This window comes from Jaculus jaculus, chromosome 10 (genome assembly GCF_020740685.1).
Source record: "Jaculus jaculus isolate mJacJac1 chromosome 10, mJacJac1.mat.Y.cur, whole genome shotgun sequence".
Taxonomy (NCBI): domain Eukaryota; kingdom Metazoa; phylum Chordata; class Mammalia; order Rodentia; family Dipodidae; genus Jaculus; species Jaculus jaculus.
The window spans coordinates 14,860,480-14,884,207 of record NC_059111.1 but is presented as its reverse complement, the minus strand read 5'-3'; the positions used below and the strand labels follow the sequence as shown (position 1 = coordinate 14,884,207).

General features: G+C 43.9%; 1 protein-coding gene across 7 annotated transcripts in view; it reads right to left on the bottom strand.

Annotated features, from left to right (window-relative positions):
* The window catches only part of Map2k5 (mitogen-activated protein kinase kinase 5), a 278,604-nt gene that overhangs the window by 65,418 nt on the left and 189,458 nt on the right, over positions 1-23,728 (bottom strand). For 6 of the 7 annotated variants that reach the window (XM_004662568.3, XM_045160764.1, XM_045160763.1 and 3 more), the window contains 2 exons: positions 14,371-14,397; positions 14,026-14,058 (listed from right to left, as the gene is read on the bottom strand). The exons of the other annotated variant lie outside the window; for it this stretch is intronic. In XM_004662568.3, the coding sequence (XP_004662625.1) occupies positions 14,026-14,058; positions 14,371-14,397 (60 nt within the window). The remainder of the gene's footprint in view (positions 1-14,025; positions 14,059-14,370; positions 14,398-23,728) is intronic. 7 annotated transcript variants of the gene reach the window in all.

The following is a 23,728-nucleotide window of genomic DNA, read 5'->3' as shown; positions in this document are numbered from 1 at the left end:
ATATAATTATAAATGAACAGAACATTAACTTTTGGATTACTGCTGTGTTTTGGTAGAATGTTAATGTCATTTCTAAAGAAACAGTTATTATCAATAGAAAAAAGTAATTACTAAGGATACCCAGGCTTTAATGCTAACCTATTTTCAATCTTTGAACTGGCCTAACTACATTAATTGAAATACACTGGACATTTCTAAGGGGGTGTTAAGGTTCCAGAATACTGGGGGTTGGAGAGATGGTTAAGCACTTGCCTGTGAAGCCTAAGGACTCAGGTTCGAGGCTTGATTCCCCAGGACCCACTTAAGCCAGATGCACAAGGTGGTACATGCGTCTGGAGTTCGTGTGCAGTGGCTGGAGGCTCTGGCGTGCCCATTTTCTCTCAACCTGCTTCTTTCTCTGTCTGTTGCTCTCAAATAAATAAATGGGGAAAGAAATTGTGCATTGGAACCACCCATTTCCCAGGGCAGGTACAGTGCTGTCTGCTGGGTCACGAGCTCTGTGCCTGCTGGGGCCGTTCGAGGCTCTCAGGGCAGCAGGTTGCTCTCCTGTAGACCAGATGCTGTGGAAGGACAGGTACCCTTAGTGCGCTGGGGGCGGGAGAGGTGGAAGATGTTTCATTTTTTACTTCTTGCTGACTTCAGAAGCCTGGAAAGGCAATAGGATATTATTCTCTCTGAGTCAGCTAATACCTGTTTTTGCAATGTTAATTCTAGGAAGGTATTATTAAGTGATTGTTCTCACCAATCCCTCCCCCAGGATCCTTTCCCTCATAGCCTAAAAGCTTCTTAGTTTCCCTGTTCAGGAAGGACGAATTTCCTGGGAATTCTTTCCTCCCTTCCTTCCTTTGCCCTGCCTTTCCTCCCTTCTCCCTTTCCTCCCTCCCTTTCTTTCTCTTCCTTCCTTCCTCTCCCCTCCTCTTCCTTTCTCTTTTTTTCCCCATTCCTTCTTTCTTTTCTTTCATTCTCACAAAGGGACCCAAAAACACTAACTGCCTGAACCCTGGACTTCATTCCTGATGCCTCTCCTTCACATGGTATTATCTCCAACTACTCGCCCAGTGCAGTAAGTTCAATTGCTAAACATGCCTCAAAAAGGCTAAGGCTATCCTTTATAATCCGTATTCCACGCCCCAGTTGGAGTGATTTCTCTAATTCACAAGTCTGGTTAGGTGGATCCCATGCTTAAGGCTCCCTCAGGGACTAGAGAGAGGCTCAGTGGGTGGAGTGCCTGTCTTGCCCGTTTGATTCTTGAGTTTGATTCTTAGTACCCAGGCAACACTGGGAGTGGTGGTGTGTGCTTATGGTCCCGGCACTGGGAGGGCAGAGACAAACAGATCCCAGCTAGTCTAGCCTCATTAGTGAGTTCCAAGCCACTGAGAGACCCTGCCTGAAAAAAGAAAAAAAAAAGGTGGATCCACTAGGCATGGTGGTGCACACCTTGAATGCCAGGTCTTGGGAGGACGAGGTAGAAGGATCGCTGTGAATCCCAGGCTATGCTGAGACTACATAGTGAATTCCAGGTCAGTCTGGGCTAGAGGGAGATCCTACTTTGAAAATAAATGGAGGATGGCTTTTCTGAGGATCAACACTTCAGGTTATTTTCTGGCTTTTACACACACGTGCACATACATACACACATGCATTAATCCTCCCCCACCAAAAAAAAAAAACCAAAAACCCACATTCAGACTCCCATCCTCGCTCCTCCATAATATCTCTAGGTAGAGTGTTTGGAAACCCACTGAAATAGGACCCTTGTGTCACGTATCACAGCGATACTGAAGCCCTGGAGGGACCTCGGGGGAGCTCAGTCGTCTCCCCTCATCCACAGGGCGCCTCCTCCACTCATCCCGCTTTCTCCACCACGTTCTCTTCTGTGTTTCCCCAGCACCTTGGCTACACTTTCATGGTTGACTTTAGCTGCCTGCAAGCATCACTAAATACCATGCTATATTTATGTGAATGGTTAACTGTGGTCCTCAGGGAGCTCAGGCCACCCAGCCTCTGTCCACTAAGACATCCTGCGGTTAGCCACCCCTTCCTGTGCCCACTGGCCTGGCCTCTCACTGCAGCAGGAGTGTTTCAAGGCAACAATTGCATCTTACTCATTCTCTGTCCTCTACCTCTGGCTCTGGGATGGATTGATAAGGGTGATTGTTTAGGCACAAGCCAGAGTTTCTAAACAATGATCTATGGAACACTTAGGATATTCATGCAGGTGCTCTGGAGGAAGAGGTAAAAATCTAAGTCACCCAACATTCAATCAAATCTGAATAGAGGGCTGGAAGCTTAGTGGTTAAGGCGCTTGCCTGCGCAGCCCAAGGACCCATGTTCTACTCTCTAGATCCCATGTAAGCCAGATGTGCAAAGGTGAGGCAAGCGCAAAGTCGCACACACCCACTAGGTGGTGAAAGTGTCTGGAGTTCGATTTCAGTGGCTGAGGGCCTGGTGTGCCAATTCTCAGTCTCTCCCTCTCTCTCTCTCTCAAAAAAAAAAAAAAAAAAAAAATTCCAAATAGCTTCAGGCATATTTCTTTGCTAGTCAGAGTTTTAAAACTATGTGAAATTCAATCCCTGAATCAGTAGGAAAATATAATTTGATTGTAAATGTTTTGTAAAAGTATAACTTGTAGGCAAATAAAAACCACAATAAGGGCTGGAGAGATGGCTTAGCTGCCAGATGCACAAGGTAATTCATGCACTGAATTTGCAGTGTCAAGAGGTCCTGGCATGCCCATTCTCTCTCTCTTACACAAATAAACAAACAAAAAAATAAAAAAATAAACCTGTCTTCTTGTTAAAAAAAAAAAAAAACATTGTAAGTAAGGTGGTACATGCCTATAATATCAGCACTCAGGAGGCAGAGGCAGGAGGATCATGAATTTGAGGCTACGCAGAGTTTTAAGTCAACCTGGGATATACAGAGACCCTGTCTCAAAAAGAAACAAGCTAGTACCCAGGTAAGACCACCACCGAGACAGCACCTCCTATCTCTCTATTAGGATGGCTGTCATCAAAAAGCCAAAAGAGGGCTGGAGAGATGGCTCAGCAGTTAAGGCGTTTGCCAGCAAAGCCAAAGGACCTCGGTTTGATTTCCCAGGACCCACGTAAGCCAGATGCACAAGGTGGCGCATGTGTCTGGAGTTCAGTTTGCAGTGGCTGGAGGCCCTGGTGTGCCCATTCTCTCTCTCTCTCCCTCTGCCTCTTTCTCTCAAATAAATAAATAAATAAACAAAATATATTTTAAAAAGTCAAAAGAGAAACACTTGTTATTAAGAATGTAGAGAAGGGCTGGAGGGATGGCTTAGTGGTTAAGGTGTTTGCCTGCAAAGCCAATGGACCCAGGTTCTATTCCCCAGGAACCACATAAGCCAGATGCACAAGGTGGCGTATGTGTCTGGAGTTTGTCTATAGTGGTTAGATGCCCTGAAGTGCCCCTTCTCTCTCTCTCAAATAAACAAATAAAAATAATGAAAAAGAAATTAGAGAAAATAATTCACAGGTTGGGTGGGGGAGATGGCTCAGTGGGAAAAATGTGTTGGCAATTCAAGTGTGACCTGAGTTTGGATCCCCATGACTCAGGTAAAACTGGACTCAGGAGCACATGTCTGTAATCTGAGTTCACCTACAGGGAGGCGGGAGGTGGAGATGGGAGAAGCCATGGAAGTGTGATGGCCAGCTAGCTTAACGTATGCAGTAGAATCCCCAGAAGTGTGAAGGCCAGCTAGCTTAACATATGCAGTAGGAAACAAGAGATTCCCTCAAACTATGTGGAAGGTGAGGACTGAAAACCAAGGTTGTCCCTTTGATCCTAACATGTGCACCATGGCACACACATGCCTACACTCATACACATACATCCATCATACACACAGATTGAAAAATAAAAATAAGCAAAATGCAAACCTGTTCCAATCATCATGGACAACTATCTAGAAAATCTTCAATAAACTAAAAACAGAAGTGCGACACGACCCAGTAATATCACTCCTGGGAATCCGCCCAAAGGCAATGACGTCACTGTCCTGAGGCAGTAGCCACCCTCCTGTGTTCATTATAGGATCATTCACAGTAGCCACGTATGGAAACAGCCTGAATGTCATCTTATGGATGGACGAGCTGGGGATGTTGCTCAGTTGGAAGAGTGCCTGCGTGGAGGTAGGAAGCCTTTGTTTGGTTCCCAACACCAGTTTATGTTGATGGGCCACCCACTGGCATAAACTAGGCATGGTCATGCATGCCTGTGATCTCAGAACTCAGGAGGTAGAGGGAGGAGGATTGGAAGTTCAAGGTCATCCTCAGCTACATATTGAGTTTGAGGCTAACCTACGTAACGCGAGACTCTATCTCAAAAAAATATGGATGAATAGTTAAGAAGACATGGCGCACACAGTAGAACACTGCCTGCTGTAGGAGCGTTATGGAGCTGTGATAGACTGTGCTAATGGAAACAAGACAGATACAGAGAGACAAACACACATGACCTCACTTCCATGTGAAATCTGAAAACACAGGCTGTAAAGGAAGAGAGTAGAAGAGTGGTTAGAAGGGCAGGAGTGGGAGAAAGAGGAGATATTGGTCAAATGGTACAAATTTACAGTTGTAAAATAACTTCACGACACCTCATATCTACTATGGTGGTGACAATAGCAAGTAATAAAGCATCACACACGTTACATTTGCTGCGAGAGCAGATCGTACAGTGTCACACGCACACACACACACACACACACACACGCATGCACACACGCATGCACACACATGGTAAGCATGGGGCGTGAGGCCCTGTAACAGCTTCTTTGTGGCAACTATCTTATAATTTATATGGACATCACAGCAGCCTTTTGAACACTTCATACAGAGTTTATCTTTTAAGCTCTATCTCAATAAAGGTGGAAAACACAACTTTTACATTACATGAGGCACATCTACATTTAAATATTTTTATTTTATTTAAGGGGGGGGGAATGAATATGGGCATGCCAGGGCCTCTAGCTGCTGTAAACAAACTCCAGATACATGTGCCACTAATGGCTTATATGGGTACTGGGGAATCGAACCTGGGACCTTAGGGTTCACAGGCAAGCCCCTTAGCTGCTAAGCCATTTCTCCAGCCCTCGTTAAAATTTATTCTTGCTTTTATTTTAAAAATATTTTTATTAATTTATTTCTAAGGAGAGAGAGAATAAGAATGAGAATATGGGCATGCCAGAGCCTCCAGCAGCTTCAAACAAACTCCAGATGCATGTGCCACTGTGCATCTGTCTTTATGTGGGTACTAGAGACTCGAACACGGGTTGTTGTTAGGCTTTGCAGCAAGCACCTTAACCACTGAGCCATCACTCCACCTCTTACTTTTATTTTTTATGCAGTTGCAACTTGAATTGTCTTCTTAATTTCTTAATTACTGTTCATTTTAGATTGTGAATTTATAGAAACAGTAAATAATATTTGTATTATTGTATATCCTGCAATTTTGGTGTGTGTGTGTGTGTGTGTGTGTGTGTGTGTGTGTGTGTGTGTCACTTGAGAACAACCTTGGGTGTCAGGCCTTAGGCACTGTCTGCATACTTTGAGAAAGGGTCTCTCATTAGCCTGGAGCTTTCTAAGTAGGCTAGAGAGCTGGCCAGGGAGCCCTGGGGACCTGCCTGTTTCTGCCTCCCCAGGGGTGATGACAAGTGCATGCCACCATGCTTGGCTTTTGTTTTTGTTTTTTCAAGGTAGGGTTTGGCTCTAGCCTAGGCTGACCTGGAATTCACTATGTAGTCTCAGGGTGGCCTCGAACTCATGGCGATCCTCTCACCCCTGCCTCCCAAGTGCTGGGATTTAAGATACATGCCACCATACTCAGGTCACTTGGCTTTTCTTGAGCTTTATTTGGAGAGAGAGAGAGAGAGAGAGAAAGGGAGGGAGGGAGAGAATGGGTGTGCCAGGACCTCTAGACGCTGCAAATGAACCCCAGACGCATGCACCACCTTGTGCATCTAGCTTATGTTGGTCTTGGGGAATCAAACCTGGGTCCTTTCGCTTTGCAGGCAAGCGCCTTACGGCTAAACCATCTCTCCAGCCCAACCTGGCTTTTTAAAAATGTCAGTTCTGGGGCTGGAGAGATGGCTTAGTGGTTAAGCACTTGCCTGTGAAGCCTAAGGACCCCGGTTCGAGGCTCGATTCCCCAGGACCCACGTTAGCCAGATGCACAAGGGGGCGCACGCGTCTGGAGTTCGTTTGCAGAGGCTGGAAGCCCTGGCGCGCCCATTCTCTCTCTCTCCCTCTATCTGTCTTTCTCTCTGTGTCTGTCGCTCTCAAATAAATGAAAATTAAAAAAAAAATGTCAGTTCTGGGGATTGAACTCAGGTTCTCCTGCTTGCATATAAACACTTTACCATCTGCAGATACATTTTCTAGAGTCTTGTTTATATAATTATATTATCTGCAAATATAGTTTTACTTCTTTATCTTAAATCTGGATACCTTTATTACATATAACTGCCAGTACAATGCTGCCTAGAAGTTGCATCTATTCTTTTTAATATTTTTATTTATTTATTTGAAGGAGACACAGAGAGAAAGAGGCAGATAGAGAAATAATGGGTGTGTCAGGGCTTCCAGCCACTGCAAAGGAACTCCAGATGCATGTGCCGCCTTGTATATCTAGCTTACGTTTGTCCTGGGGAATTGAACCTGGGCAAGTTCCTTAACCACTAACCCATCTCTCTAGCCCCTTTCTCTTCTTTCTGTTTTAAAAAATAGTTTTATTTGTTTATTTGCAATCAGAGAGAGACAGAAGAGAGACAGACAGAATGGGCATGTCAGGGCCTTCAGCTACTAAAAGAACTCCAGATGCAGGTGCCACTTCGTGCATCTCCATGATGGCAGGGGAAGCAACGGCATGAGCAGAGGGTGGACATCACCCCCTGGCCAACATCAGGTAGACAATAGCAACAGGAGAGTGTGTCAAACACTAGCAAGGGGGAGCTCGCTATAATTCCCAAATCTCCATCAGCTGGAAACCTAGCATTCAGAACACCTAAGTTTATGGGGGACACCTGAATTGAACCACCACATTCTGCCCCCAGCCCCAATAAACTGTTTTTTAGAGGTAGGGTCTCACTCTAGCCCATGCTGACCTGGAATTCACTATGGAGACTCAGGGTGGCCTCAAACTCATGGCGATCCTCCTACCTCTGCTTCCCGAGTGCTGGGATTAAAGGTGTGTGCCACTATGCCCGGCAAAAGTCCCTATATTTTTATCAATCCCAATGATGTTCATACATCCCCATAATCCAAGATCTTTTAATACCAAAAAATCCCCCCCCCCAAACCCATAAGGGCACAGAATAAACATGCTGCAAAACATGGCATTGGGCATAGCAAAGAAATATTCAGCCAATACAAGACTTCAAACAACCAGGGCAAACATCAAACTCTGTAGCTTTAAGTCTAACAACTCTAGTCAGTGACAGACTGCCAAGTCTGATAATTCTAACCAGCAACAAGTCTCTGGCATTCCAATTTTGCCCCTCCAGCTAAGCAACTCACAGTTCTAGAAAACTTAATCCGGGGCTGGCAGCTCTCCTTGGCAGCCATCTTGTGGTCCAAGCATCTTCACTGCAAGCCATTCATGGTCCATCCTCATGGCCCTATGGGGTCTCCATGCAGGCATCCAGCAAACCTGCTTCACACTGCCCATGCCATTTCCAAAACACAAGACCATATTGCAAACTCAATGGCCCTCTCTTTCCTGCATTTCTTATACTCCACAATACCAAGTAGGGTGCCAATTTGTTAATCCAGTGGGGGAATAAAGCAGACTTTGAAGAGCAGGATACTCCTTGAGCACTCAGGCTCCTTCAAAAGAGTCTACATTCTGCCTGTTGCCCCAGTGCAGGTCAGCTGACCCAATCTCAAAGTTTGTACTCTCTCATATAATTGCAGATGAAGAGGCAAAAGTTTCAGCTCAAAGATATCATGTATCTGCCATATTCCTCTGCTCATATCAGTCCATTTCTATGCAATACAACCCTGCACAACTTTTCAGGACATGGCCATAACAGCAAGCCTCTCACACAAACTGCTTGTAGCCCAGTCCAGGCAAAGCTCTTTCTCACCCTCATAAGCCAAACCTCACAGTCCATAGTTCTTATTGCATTCAGGTCTTTCAACTCTGACCAGAATAGTCCATCAAGCTGTACTTACAGCATTGCAAGGTGTTTTTTAAGCTAAGGTTTCAAATCCTTCCACATTCTTCTTGAAAATCAGCTCCAAAAGGCCAAAGCCACAGTTAGGTGTCTAGCAGAAACCCCACTTCTGGTACCACTTTACTGTTGCAGTCAGGTTTGCAATGCTGGTAGAAATTTTGGCTTACAGGCTTGAGGGGGAAGTTCCATGGTAGCAGGGGAAAATCATGGCATGAGCAGAGGGTGGACATCACCCCTTGGCCAACATAAGGTGGACAATAGGAACAGGAGAGTGTGCCAAACACTAGCATGTGGAAACTAGCTATAATACCCGTAAAACTGCTTCATCAATACCCTGCCTTCAGGAGGCTTTAATTTCCACTTGTCATCAGCTGGGGAACCTAGCATCCAGAACACCTAGGCTTATGGGTGACATCTGAATCAAACCACCACAACCACTTAAAAGTACATTGTTAGCTGTGAGTTTCAGGTTATGTAGTCAATTTCTTTCCAATTTTAGTACATTTCCTGCTGAAGTGAGCACAAATTGATATCTGGAACCCTTCTTCCTTATTTATTTATTTATTTTTGGCTTTTTGAGGTAAGGTTCCAATCTAGCCCAGGCTGACCTGGAATTCAGTATGTAGTCTCAGGGTGGCCCTGAACTCACGGCAATGCTCCTACCTCTGCCTCCCTATTGCTGGGATTAAAGATATAAACCACCATGCCTGGCGTGTAGTCAATTTCAATTCCAAGCTTGTAGAATGTCTTAATTAGGAGAGGGCATTGAGCTTGTCAGTTATTTCATTAAGATAATCTTGTAAATTTTTGTCCTTTCTTAAATTAATATGGCATATAAAACTACTTGCTTTCTATGTTGAACCAACCTTGCATTCTTGGGATAAATCTTACTTGGTTATGGTATATAGTTAATACTTTGAACATGCTGCTGAATTCAGCTTTCTGGTATATTCTTGAGGGTTCTTACATTGATGTTGACAATAGATATTGTTCTATACTTTTCTTTCTTGTGAAGTCTTTGGTATCAGGATAGAATTAGCTTCACAGGAGAAACCACAAGCATTTTCTAATCTGTATTTTAGGAAAGTCTAATTCTTCTTTAAGCATATGGTGGAATTCATCAGTAAAGTGATATAACAAGTTTTTGTTTTAAAATATTTTTTAGGTTTATGAGAGAGAGAGAGAGAATAGGTGTGCCAGGACCTCCAGCTGCTGCAAAGGCACTTCAGACACATGTATCACCTAGTGCATATGGCTTACATGAGTCTTGAGAAATCAAACCTGGGTCCTTTGGCTTTGTAGGCAAGCACCTTAACTAAGCTATCTCTCTAGCTCAAGTTTTTGTTTTTTAAGGAACTCTCTCTACATTATAGGCTTACACTGTCCTGTAGTTCTTCTTGCATCAGTGTTGGTAGTTTGTGTGTTGCTAGGAATTTCATGTAGGTTATCAAATTTGACATAAAAATGTTCACAGTATTTATTTATTTTTGTTTTTTCGAGGTAGGGTCTCACTCTAGCCCAGGCTGACCTGGAATTCACTATGTAGTCTCAGGGCGGCCTTGAACTCACAGCAATCCTCCTACCGCCGCCTCCTAAGTGCTGGGATTAAAGGCATGCACCACCACGCCTGGCCCTTATTTATTCTTTTTTTGAGACAAGATCTTTATAGTAGCCTAAGATGGCCTTGAATTTGTATTACTCCTGCCTCATCCTCTACAGTGCTAACAGTATAGCTGTGTTCCATGTCCCCTGGCTTTATTTTTATTTATGTAATGATAGTAACATATCCTCTTTCACTAATTTTCTCTTCTTGAGAAAGGCTTTTCTATGTAGTACAAGGTGCTCTTGAACTTGCAGCAATCCTGCCTAAATCATCTGAGGGCTGGGATTAAAGGAATGTGATCACTATGTCTGGCTGTGTTCCTGATTTTAGACATCTACAGGCCTGTCAATTTTGTTCATCTCTCCAAAGTACCAATGGTTTAATTGATTTTTATTTTCTTTATTTCACTTACTTATGCTGTCACATTTTTTCTTTCCTTTTTGTTTGCTTGGGTTGTTTGTTCTTTTTATAGTTTTTTAAGGTGGGGGGGGAGATAGGACTACTGATCTGAGATCTTCTTTCTAATTTAGTAAATGCTGCTTTCTCATACATTTCAGTATGCTGTATTTTTGCTTTTCTTCTCCTCACCGGACTGTCTAATGTCCTCTTTGGCTTGTCCTTTGTCCCACTCACTACTTGGAATCTTCCACATTTCTGTTCTTGACTACTTCTGTTTTCTATCCTTCCTGGACGCTTGGAATCCCTGCTTTCTGGATTTTGAATACGCAGCCCTGCTTCCATGCTCGCTATCCTATGGGAGTCTCACCATGGAAAGCAGAGGGAATGAGCTCACTGTCAGAGAGCACATGCCATGTCATTCCTTAGACCCAATCTTCCATCTTTTACATGCCTATCAGTGAAAAACGATCAGAGATCTCAGAATTAGTCAGCTCATTAGTGTCTTAACTGTGCCCACCACTGTTCATCTAACACCTGACCCAGCTGCATGTTGTTAGTAAGCACAAATCTGCCCTATTTTAGAAGAACTTCAGTATTGTACAAATCTTTAGTTCTAAGAAATCAACACTTCTGTGTATAAGCAACTTCTGATCAGGTATAAAACATCACTCCGATGAATTCACTTTTTATAGGTAAAATGAATAAACAGAAGCATAAATCAGAGCTCTGTTAATGGTTCTCTGGAGCATCTACAGATGCTAGGGTGGAATTCACTCTTAACTATAATATACTTGAAACATATATAAACTCAGAGTAATAACCACTTTTTTTTTTCTGCCTGTCATATTTTAGACAACCTGAATACTCTAAAAACACATCTGTGGTCTCAAAAATGATTTACAAAAGAGTTTCAAGCGCTTCTGCCCAACTTTTACAGTTTCTTCTTTCTAAATTTGGGCAGGTCCATTTGTCTTTTGAGATCAAGTTTAAATACCATTTCTCCTGACCCAGCACCCCTGCCTTCGGTTCTGCGGTATTGCTCCCACACTGACCCGCAGTTACCTGGGTCTGTGTTCATGTTTTTTCCAAGGCCCTGGACTGTGGAGAGACAGCCTCCAGGGTGGGTCCTCATGTCACGCTTCCTAGCTGTCAGCACCACAACCCACTGGCAGCCCCAGCTAGTCTAAGATCTGGTAACCCATCTGCGACACCTGTGTGACCAGCCACGTAGGGGACCTAGGAACGCGGATGGGGCTGGGGATCCTCTTGCGTCCCAGTGTAAGTGTTGGCCCAGGCTGTAGGGCTGTGACTCTCCCTTCCTCGCTGGCTCACAGACTTCGGCTGCAGTCAGCATTATGGTTCTGCCTAGTCCTGTTCTCTCTGGGCTAGAGCTATCCTGACCTTGGCTTTCTCAACTCAGGCTAGTGTACATATGAAACTGGAGACTGTGGTAAATGAACACAAGACCATCCATTCCAGTTTAGCAAAGTGGGAGGGATAAGTTTCTGTCTCCTTCAGACAAGCCTGCTGAACCTCAGAAGGTATACTTCAGTGATCTGGGTGCAGGATTCCCTCCTCCTTTTCCTCCCTCACTTTGTTTCTTCTTGATAGGAACTTCCTACATAGTCCAGGTTGTTCTCAACCTCATGATCCTCCTGCCTCATCCTCCTCAATGCTGAGATGACAGGCATTTGCCATCACCCCTGGCTTGGATTCTGCATTTGTAACATGTCTTACGAGATTCTGATGCAATCATCCTTGGGCCACTCTATGAGGAACGCCGCGTCACAGCACGAGGAATGGGACACAGCACATGGACGCGCACAGTGAGTACTGGACCGAAAAGACACTCTTTGATGCCGCGAGGCACCGTGCTCCAGGCAGGTGACCTGTCCAACCCTCTCCTAGTGACTTTATTTTAGAACACTACCTCAATTCCAAGATCGACTTGGTTTTAGTAAAGACAATGTCAACTTCTCTAGTTTCCAAGAGGGAGATATTTTAGTATGGTTTTGGAGTAAATAGGGATACTGGGGAGGTTTGACTCAGGTATCCCCCATAAACTTAGATCTTCTGAATGCTGGGTTCCCAGCTGATGGAGATTTGAGAATTAACACCTCCTGGAGGCGATGTCTTATTGGGGGTGGACTTATGGGTGTTATAGCCAGTGTCCCTTTGCCAGTGTTTGGCACACTCTCCTGTTGCTGTTGGCCACCTGAAGTTGGTGAGGAGGTGATGTCCACCCACTAAGATAGAGTTTTCTCTTGACTGAGGGAAAAATGATTTTTAAAGACAAGCACACCATTTAAATTACAATCTTCTGTCCTTCAATGTCACTGAATGATAATTTCAAGTCGCATGTTTGTTTTTTTTTTTTGCTGAAATTAAACAAGTAAAAATATTACTTAAATATGGAATGAAAACATCTATTTGATCCAATAAGCCATCACATTAGCTCTCTGGCACATACTGTTGATATCTGGATGCTCAGGAGCCCGGTACACTGAGAATGGAGGGAGCCTGGGGACATGCAGTGGGCTGTGCATTTAAACTGGGTGGGCCAAGTTTCCTTGGGCACTTCCCCAAGCAAAACTGGAAGGGGACCTCAGGACAATCAGCTTAATTAGGAGGATTCTGATGGGGATGGGGTGCTTTTGGAATTTAAGACAACAGAAGATACTGATGAGCTATGAGATCCAGGAGGCCCGCCTGATATTTGAGATAATGGAGTTTCCATTTGTTTCAGGACGATGCCTTTCTGTTTGCACCAGTGTGGTTTATGGCTTGCAGGGGATATACTGACTGACTGATGCCGCCATTAAGGATGCGAGAGCCCCATTCTTCCTCTGGTTGTGATGTGTGTGTGTGTGTTTGTTTTTTTCCTAGGAGTATCTTTATTTTTTTCTCCCAAATCTCATAACTGGTTATGCAGATGTTTAATTGAGAGGAATAACTATGAATTACTGCTTTTTTTTTGCTTTCAAACTTTCCTATCAGTCATTTGTTGCCTTTTCTTTCTATTTTCTTTCTACTGTTCTAAATATTGAAACATTTTTTTTAAACGTTGTTAGTAGGAGAACCTGAGTCCAGAAATACTCAGATTAAAAAAAAAAAGTCATTGCTTCTCGATTGACAGCTGTGTGTACTGTAAGATTGCTAGTGGGCAGAAAACAAGGAATTTAAAGTCAGAGGAAGAAGTAGAAAGGTACAAGGAGGAAACACCATTGAAACACCATGAGGGCAAAGGGGCAGAGGGACTCGGGAAAGGACAATCAGGATAACAAGTCACTGGAATACTCAAGAAGTCAGAGGAATATTCTCCAGAAAATGCCTAATTAGGAAATTAAAGCTAAACTGTTGACCTTGAGCTTTTGAACCTTAAAAAAAAAAAAAGCCCGATATGCTTTGAGTAAATAAAGCCAGAAAGACCAGTTTTATCCTGCCCACGTTTGCTGCTCAGCTCTGACCCTTATCTACGGACCGTCTTTAAATACCGCCTATGGAAAAGGTGATACCACTTTAATTTCCAGCTCCATCCCCATCTGGCTGGGGACAGGATCAATTAATATTTCCACGTATTGTCTTTCGGGCCTGTGACCCCCCCTGAGGACCAGCCTGTGGGACAGCCTGTCTTTGCCGGGATCCTGGGCCCGCGTGGGGAGAGCAGGATTCAGGACAGGGCCAGTTCACGTAACACAGCTCAGAGCATACAACACAACTTGCTCCAAGGATGTCGGGCATTGTGCTTCATTAGGAAACAAAATATAAGCTTTCCACACCATTAGGAATGACTTTAGGAGTGAAAGCACATAAGACGACGCCTCACCTCATCAACAATGCACTGCAGAAGCTGGAGAGGCTGCGGCGGGAAAGAAGAGAGGAGAAAGTATTAGGCTCTGTGCAATATCTTTACAGTGGAGTGGAAAGAAAAAATCATTAATGCAATAAAATATAGCAAGATTAATCAACACCAGCAAACTCTTATAAAAACATTGATGCTCAGGATGTTCTATTATTTCTAATGGTACCTAATCTAATACAGGCAGTTAAAGGTTTGCATTTTCTTCAAAATGCAATTTGCTAAGTTTAAAACAAGGCATTCAAGCATGCAGAGGAAGCAGCCATCAGGAAAAAGAAAAGTGAATTTTTTTTCTGAACTCATAAAGCTTACCATTAAAGATCCCTGGTTTTTCTGAATCTGAAAAAAGGCAATATGTAATTAGCATGTCATAATCAAAACGACTCACTTGGACACATTATGATCACTGAGAGAAAATTATTGCATTGCTGGTGGCAATTTGTGGGCATGTGTTAACACAATTTACATAATGAAAATACACAAATGTTAATAGCTCGCTTCTCATTTATAGGCGAAAGTCAGCAGAATGTTAATTTCACACAACACTTTTTAGTACCCTCCAGGTTGTATTAGAATAGGGAGAAAAACCATAATCCATTTCAAAAGGCTGTTTACGATTCAGATATAAATAATGTTTTATATTGCTACATTGTGAGCACTGGGCTTAATGCTGCAATCACTGCTAATGATATGAAGCTCGCTCTTTTTAAATTAAAAACCGATTTATTTAAAATTGAAATTAAATCATAGTCAGAAATTAGAAATTTGGATTCCTGCCAGTGTGTGCTCACCATCCTCTATTTTGTGAACAAAACTTTAATTATGTGGTCCAAGTATTTGCCTCTAACTTAGGAGTGAGGTAGAAACTCCACCCTTTTCAAAGTTTCTTTAAGCTGGTTTCCAGGGCAGCAAGGCTTTCTGGGAACACTGAACGCAGGACGCTTTACAGTTTCTCAGGGAGTTAGAGGGTGGTGCGGTTGGGGTGGTCCCCACTCAGCACACTGAGGGCAGGCCGCTCACATCCAACACTTACAAAGTTAACCAGATGAGACAAGACTAATAAAACTTCAACTTAGCTATCAAAATAAACACTCCAGTGTCCCTCCAGATGCCTAGTTAGTACAAACAATGAAAACAGTCCTGGATTCTGTACTGTCTCTGTAGGAAAGTTCCAGGAATCAAATACTAGTACTTATAGGTCAATTGCTTTCTGGAAAACATGAGCTCCTATCGGCTGGGAAAACAACAGTAGTCCTTCCTTCCTTCCTTCAGTGTGGATCAAACCCAGGGACTCATGAATGCTAGGCAAGTGTTCTATCATCTATATACACCCACACCCACATATATATATATATATATATAGGGTCTTGCTGTAGTCCAGGCTGACCTGGAATTAATCTCAGGCTGGTCTTGAACTCAAGCCTGGCTCTTTATTTTTAATGGAACCCTTATTCTTTCCTGCAGAACCTCACTTGCCCTGCATAACACCACTAAGATATGCAAGAATGAGCATCTCTCTTCTAGGCTGGGGAAAACCAGGTCTACTAGAGAATGGGGCAGGGGCAGGGCAGGCCTCTGACCCAGGTTCTGTGGTGCGAGGCCATTTCAGTGTCTGTTTAACGCCTGCTCATGAACATCACATTCCTTAAAGACAACTGGATTTGCATATAGTTACACACAGCACGGTACAGTAGATAAATGGTCATTCTTGGGGTGTGGGTCTGCAGGTTGTGGGCTTTTGAAAGGCAGCTGCAATGCCTGGGTCTTTCATGGGAATCCAGGTGATCACCAGACCCTTCTTCCTTGGGCTTGACTGTGTTCCTCTCCCCGTCCTGGGATCTCGCTATGTAGCCAAGGCTGGCTTAGAACTCATGTACCTCTTGATCCTTCTCCTAAGTGCTGGCTGTTCAAGTGTTTCAGAAGTTGTTCCCAGGGGCTGGGGAGATGGCTCAGTGGTGCTTGCTGCTGAAGCATGAGGGCTCAGAGTTCCTGAGTTGATTCTCTAGCGCCCACGTAAACAGCTGGATGTGCCTGTGCAAATCTGTAACTCCGGTTCTGTGGGGGGGGGGGGGGAGGGCTGAGGCTGGAGAACTGCCGGGGCTTGCTGACTGAAAATGACTCTGGATTGAGGGGAGAGCCCACCTCCAGGAAATATGCGGGCCATATTTATGATCAAGAAGGGCACCTCACATTCCCTCCTGCCCTCTGCATGCGTGTGTGCATCCACCACACACACATCCCACCTCACACTCTACACACACTACACAAGTAGGTAGAAGGGGGAAAAAAAGAAGACGCTTTTCCATGAGTTATCTCAACTGACTGAGCTGCCAACCCGCAGCCTCCTCCTGAGCACACTGGGAAGGCTGTGCCAGGTCCACTGGCTCTCGGCGCACTCTGACAGTTCCCGCTTGATGCTGCCCTGAGTGACCGCTCCTGCAGGACTCGCTCCACAAGCACCTGGAGTGCTAAGGAACCCAGTAAGCAATCACTCCACCTGAAGACGATCTTCAAGCACACAAGTAAAGTCTTTGGTATGAGATCTCTACTGGTATATGGATTCAACAGTAGAGCTATTTGTGATGAACAAAAATACTAGCAATCGGGCTAGAGAGATGGCTTAGCGGTTAAGCGCTTGCCTGTGAAGCCTAAGGACCCCGGTTCGAGGCTCGATTCCCCAGGACCCATGTTAGCCAGATGCACAAGGGGGCGCACGCGTCTGGAGTTCGTTTGCAGAGGCTGGAGGCCCTGGCGCGCCCATTCTCTCTCTCTCCCTCTATCTGTCTTTCTCTCTGTGTCTGTCGCTCTCAAATAAATAAATAAAAAATTTAAAAAAATACTAGCAATCCATTTTTAATTGTCTTTTTTTGGGGGGTGTAAATGTAAGCGGGGTACACCACAGCATGTGTGTATGTGTGGGAGGATCAGAAGACAACTTTGAGCATCAGTCCTCAACTTATAAGAGGCAGGGTCTCTCAGCGTTGGCTGCTGGTTTTGCCCGGGTAGTTGGCCCGTGAACTTCTAGGGTATTCTATTGTCTCTGCCTCTCATCTCACTGTAGGTGCGCTGGGATTCTACTGTGTCTGGTTTAGAAATCCACTTTTGACATGATAGAAAATGTTCTCTGCTACCCTCCCGCCCACAAATTTCCTAGAGCCAGGGCATTATAATATTCTCTGGGGAAAAGATGGCAAAAATTCGATGAGATGTTCAGAAGTGAATTTAAGAACGGCTTATGAGACACTGTCTCCAGAACGTGAGTTGTGTGAGGTGGACAAACCGAGGGGAGAGATTTCCTGGTGACCCAGGATCTTAGGGGAGGCCTCTGCCTTCCTAGTCTGTAGGTTAAAAGCAGAATAACTTAAAGTTGTACTATATTAAGGCTTGCTACAAGAAAGGGAAGATCGACAATCAAAGTCTTTTTTATGATCTTATAACTATGTGGTTTTTGCCCTGGTTTTTAAAGAGATGTTGTTGCTGGGTTTTATTACACAGTTTCGATAGCAACATATTACATGCCATCATCTTCATAAATTTTGTATTAAGGTAGCAATGCCAGTACCTGAAATTGATTCAAAATGCTTAAGATACTCAATTACTTTTTAACACCGTTACACAATGCAGTGACTTATGTCTTCTATTTCACAAGAATTTGATGATGCAACATCATTGTAATTGATTCATTTTCTCAATTAAATAAAGCTACTGTGCTTTTCTTTATATGAATGCCACACAGGCCATAGAGTTAGATATATTATCTCCTTCCCTTGTCTCAGATCTATTGCCTTAAAGGCTGTATTCTGCTCCTCTGTTAATTCCACCAGAAAATTTAATGCCATGGTCATATTTTTCAAATTCTGAACGGCCGTGCACTCGACTGTGTTGATATTAGGCATATTTTTCACTGCTAAACTCTCTGTTGCTTACCTTTTTCAAGATCACATTACTGTGCAGGCGCAGGGAGCATAAAATAGACCCAAACCACATCACCCGCCAGTCGCTGCCTCTGCTTCCACCCACAGTTCATGGAAAAGTGAAGCCCCTTGTTTCACAGCACGTTAAAAGTGGTATGGGGGGGGGAACTGGGGAGGTGGCTTAGCAGTTAAGGCGCTTGCCTGCAAAGCCTTAGGACTCATGCTCAACTCCCCAGATCCCAGGAAAACTGTTCAAGGTGACACACGCATCTGGAGTTCAACTTCAGTGACTAGAGGCCCTGGTGCGCCAATTCTGTCTCTCATTAAAAAGAAAAGTAAAGTGGTATGAAGGGTGTGTAATATAAAATATCAGCTTCAGCTGGGTGTGGTAGCGCACACCTTTAATCCCAGCACTCAGGAGGCAGAGGTAGGAGGATCGCTGAGAGTTCGAGGCCATCCTGAGACTACAGAGTGAATTCCAGGTCAGCCTGAGCCAGAGTGAGACCCTACCTCAAAAATATATACATATATACATATATACATACATACATACATACATACATACATACAGCAGCTTCATGATATCAGCTTCATGAACACCTCTCTTTATTCTGGGCCTGCCTTCCAAAGGCCTGGCTGTGGAGGCGCAGTTCAGAGCTCATGGTAATATCGTTAGGTCTGATGGGCTGCCGGTTCCTCACGACATATGACATGCTGGTTACAACCAACGTGTCCAAGCTCACGTTCCTGCTTGCGCATTGTGCTTGCATTGAGGGCTTCTGCATCTAACTGCTACTTTGGGACACTGAGCAGAACATAACTGTTCCATACAACACTTTGCTAATCAGTCTCTAGGACAAGTAGTGTGTTTGATAGACACTAATTAGATGAACGTCCTCCATCTTCTGGACACATTCCTTTTTTTTTTTTGCCTTATGTCGGCTGGTAGATCCAAGGTTTAAAGCCAAACTCATGAGACAGTTAGTCCTATTGGATGAAGAGAGAACCTTATGTGTTTAATTGGGAAAGAATGACTTAGTAAGAGGCAGCCACAAGTACCACGAGCCAGGTCTTTCTACTATTGTATTGCCATTTTTCAGTTTTTTTTTTTTTAAATTTCGCATTTGGAAGTTTTTAAAAAATATTTTTATTTATTTACTTGAGAGATAGGGAGGGGAGAGAGAGAGAGAAGAGAGAGAGAAAGTAAGCATGCCAGGGCTTCCAGTCACTGCAAACAAACTCCAGTCATGCACCATGTTGCGCATCTGGCTTACATGGGGAATCGAATCTGGGTCTTTAGGCAAGCACCTTAACTGCTAAGCCATCTCTCTCCAGCCCTATTATCATAGATTTTTTTGCGAGGGCCATACTGTTGGCAATTAGATAAGCTCCTATAGCATTACCCAGGACTTTGGAAAACGATCCTGAAGAGGAAATTGTCAATGCAAAAGTTTGCTTATGGGGCCTCAACCACTTGGTCAACTGTTGTGGTGGTAAAAAATAAGTTAGGGACCAGCACTCGGGAGGCAGAGGTAGGAGGATTGCTGTGAGTTCGAGGCCACCCTGAGACTCCATAGTGAGTTTCAGGTCAGCCTGGGCTAGAGTGAGAACCTACCTCAAAAAACAAAAAAAACCAAAAGTTAGGGAATTCCTCTTTCTGCTCCTCTCTATGGAGGCCATTTCACACACACAAAGGTAACAGACCTTGATATCTGGCCTTTTGCATTCTATGCAGAGGCGCAATCAGAAAACTGCCATGAACCCACCGAGGTAACTTAGTGAAGACACTGGCTACACCTTTCATCTTCTCTTACTGTGTGGAATTATGGCTCTCCCTGAAGCTCTTGTCTGAGAGATTTATGTATGCCCTAGGTCAGATCTTCCAGTATTGGTTGACAAATCTTCTCTTTACATATTTACTGCTTTTCTAGCTGGCATTATTTTCTCTTAAATATATATATATATATATATATATATGTATATATATATATATATACACACACACACACACACACACACACACATACATACATACATACATATATATACATAAACACACACACACACACACATATGTACAAAATTGAATCGCATGGTTGGAATTTTCAAAGAACAGTTTCCTCTGCTGTGTTGCTGGTACTGAACTAAATTTTTGGTGCCGAATATTCTACCCCATTTTATTTTAAGTTCAAAGTTGCGAAGATTCTTTTCTTTTTCCTTCAAATGCATTGAGCTGTGTCCTACTTATACAAACGGGTAAATCTGGACTTTTAGATTTTTAAATATTTATTTTTTTATTTACTTGAGAGACCGAGAGAGAAAGAGGCAGATAGAGATAAAATGGACACATCAGGACCTCTAGCTATTGCAAACAAACTCCAGATGCATGTTCCACCTTGGCCATCTGGCTTTATGTGGGTACTGGAGAATCAAACCTGGGTCTTTAGGCTTTGCAGACAAGCGCCTTTACCACAGAGCCATCTCTTCAGCCCACTTTTAGATTTTAAATGAAGAATTATGACCTAAAGAAAATTTTTTGTTTTCTGAGGTAGGGTCTTGCTGTAACTCAGGCTGACCTGGGATTCACTATGTAGTGTCAGGCTGGCCTCAAATTCACAGTGATCCTCCTACCCCTGCCTCCTGAGTGCTTGGATTAAAGGCCTGCACCACCACTCTAGGCCTTGACCTAAAGAATTTCTCAGATGGAAAGAACCTTAGAGATGCTACAATTCATTCTACTTATTCTTTTTTAAAGTTTATTTATTTATTTGAGAGAGACAGAGAGAGAATAGGTGTGCCAGGGTCTCCAGCCACTCTTTACAAACTCCAGACGCATGTGCTACCTTGTGCATCTGGCTTACGTGGGTTCGGGAATCAAACTGATGTTCTTTGGCTTTGTAGACAAACCCCTTAACCGCTAAGCCACCTCTCCAGCCTCCATCACTAGCCCCCCGCCGCCCCCCCCCCCCCGCCAGTCTACTTACTTTGCCTTAATGGAAACTGAGGCTCAGAGTGAATAGAGCCTAAAGTTGTACACGGGAGTCTGGCCTGAGAACTGGCTCAGGCAGTGCCTTGGCCAGGGCGGGGGTGAGGGGGATACATGAACCTGGGAATATAAAAGATCCCTGGAAATCCAGCCAGATCCTTAAGGCCTCAAAGCTTCTTCCCTGCACTGGGGCTCAGGACTGTAGTGTGTAAAGTGAAAGGATTAGCTAGGAGCCCAACCTCTCTCTAAGGGCGGAGCTTCCCATGCAAGAGCCTTGCTTCTTGCTTATGCAAGGGAGAAATGGTCCAGTGTTAGCACCTGGCCAGGTGTTAAGGACAAGGGACACACCGCCTCCAACTCATCTTCACTTGTGAAAACAAAGGGTTCACATCTCAAAATGCCTTCAAGTAGGGAAAAGATTCACTTCCACATGTGTCAGATCTGCACCACGAAGGGTTTCCAAATGATATTTTTAATCAAGTTATACAGCAAAATTTACTATACACATATATTTTAGTTGACTTTTTATTTATTTGTAAGCAGAGGGAAGAGACAGAGAGAAAGAGAGAGGGAGAGAGAATGGGCATACCAGGCCCTCTAGCTGCTGCAAACAAACTACAGATGCATGGACCACTCTGTGTATCTGGCTTTACATGGATACTGGGGAATTAAATATGGGTTGTTAGGCTTTGCAGGTAAGTGCCTTAACCACTGGCCATCTCTTCAGCTCTTCAGCCCCACCCCCTCTTTTTTCTTCTTCTTCTTTTTTTTTTTTTTTTGGTTTTTCAAAGTAGGGTCTCACTTTAGGTCAGGCTGACCTGGAATTCTCTATATAGTCTCAGGGTGGCCTCGAACTCACAGTGATCCTCCTACCTCTGCCTCCCGAGTGCTGGGATTAAAGGCGTGTGCCATCACACCTGGCTTTCTTCTATTTTTTGAGGTAGGGTCTCACTCTAGTCCAGGCTGACCTGGAATTCACTACATAGTTAGTCTCAGGCTGGCCTTGAGCTCACAGTGATCCTCCTCCTTCTGCCTTCCAAGTGCTGGGATGAAAGGCATGTGCCACCACAGCCCGTGATAGTGATATTTGAAGCCAAATAAATGGATAATCTGGATAACATTGTTTCTGGTGACGTAACATGAGCAAGCATCACTCACCTGTGCTCTTCTATCTCGCCAATTCATTGGCCTTTGTTCTGGTCCTAATGCCTCTGAGTCTTGTATGGAGTCCAACAGAAACATAAGTCATGCTCTCATTGACTGAGCAGGCAGAAGAAAGTCACCATGCCACCCACATTCTGGGATCCACTCACTGGCATGGACTCTCTGAATCCAGCTGGGGGCTGTGTTCAGGAATGGCCAGTTTTGAAAAGTGAAAACTACACAGCCAACAGCCGGGAGGGACAGAGAGGCTCGGCGATGCCTGGAGGAGGGTGCGGCTCAGATGGGAACAGACAGAAAATCATCACAGCTATAAATTAGATCGCTTGGCCCTCACTCCTTCCCGAGTATCAAGGACAATGCATTTTCACACAAAACACAACAGGAGCACCAAGGTCCAGCACAGCATTAACTCATTTGCTGGGCCTGGCAGTCAGTGAGCAAAAAGGACCCGCCTGTCAACCTATCCCCCTTTACCCTTTGTGTATTTAAACGTGACATAGCTCATGTCCTGTCCCACATACATGTAGCGGGGCCACTGTAAGTCTTCCTCTGGGCAAATATACACTTTTAAGTTTATGACTTGAATTTTGTGAGAAAAGCAGAGGCTTAGAATTGCAATTCAAAATAATCAATGTGAATTACAAAACTAATCTTTGTCTCAACGGTACAGGTCTGTCTGACAAAGGATTTCATCAAGTATCTTCCTTTTGAAGATTTTAGATATTTTGTGTCTCAAACTTTTTTTTTTTTCTTTGTTTTAAAATGATGCCCTAGGGTTGGAGAGCTGGCTCAGTGGCTAAAGGTGCTTTCTTACAAAGCCTGCTAGCCCGAGTTCCATTCCCCAGTACCCCCAAAGTAGAGCATGTGTTTGGATTTTGTGTACAGTGGCAGAAGGCACCCACTCTTTCTCCCTCTCCCTCTCTCAAATAAATATAAAAACAAAACAAAAAAAGTGAAACAGGGAATAGAGAAAAATGACAAAGCCAAAATTTGGTTCCTTGAAAAGATCGATAAAGTTGATAAATCTTAAAAAAAAAAAAAAAAAGGGACAACTTCCTGTAGGATCTAGTTTCAGAAGAGGAGCTTGTGTGGAGGTGGGGGGCCCTGTCGACTCTTCTGGTCTTCAGCATCAAGCAGGTCCACGAATTCAATCCACCGAGATGGCAGACAGAGGCTTTCTAGAGCCAGCCTTTGCTTTGTGTGTTTGTTAGCATAAATTTTGTATTCCACGCAACCAGACCAATGCTGGAGGCCACCGGATAGATGCAGAAACTAATGTAGCAACTCTCTTTATGATATTCCAGATGGACAGGACTTGTTTTTGCTAGAACATTCCATGGTGAAATTCTATTTTGGACAGTTTACACTTGTTAGAAAACTCCTTTTAAAATTAATTATTAGTGGATGAATTTATTTAGGGAGGAAAGCATGAGCTAGATAAGAGGGAGGGAAGGAAAGACAGAAAGAGAGAAGAGAAAGAGAGAGCAAGAAAGAGAGAGATAAAAAAAAATGGATATGCCAGGCTCTCTAGCAGCTTCAAGCAAACTCTAGATGCATGCACCACTTTGTGAATCTGGCTTTGTGTGGGTACTGGGGAATCAGACTT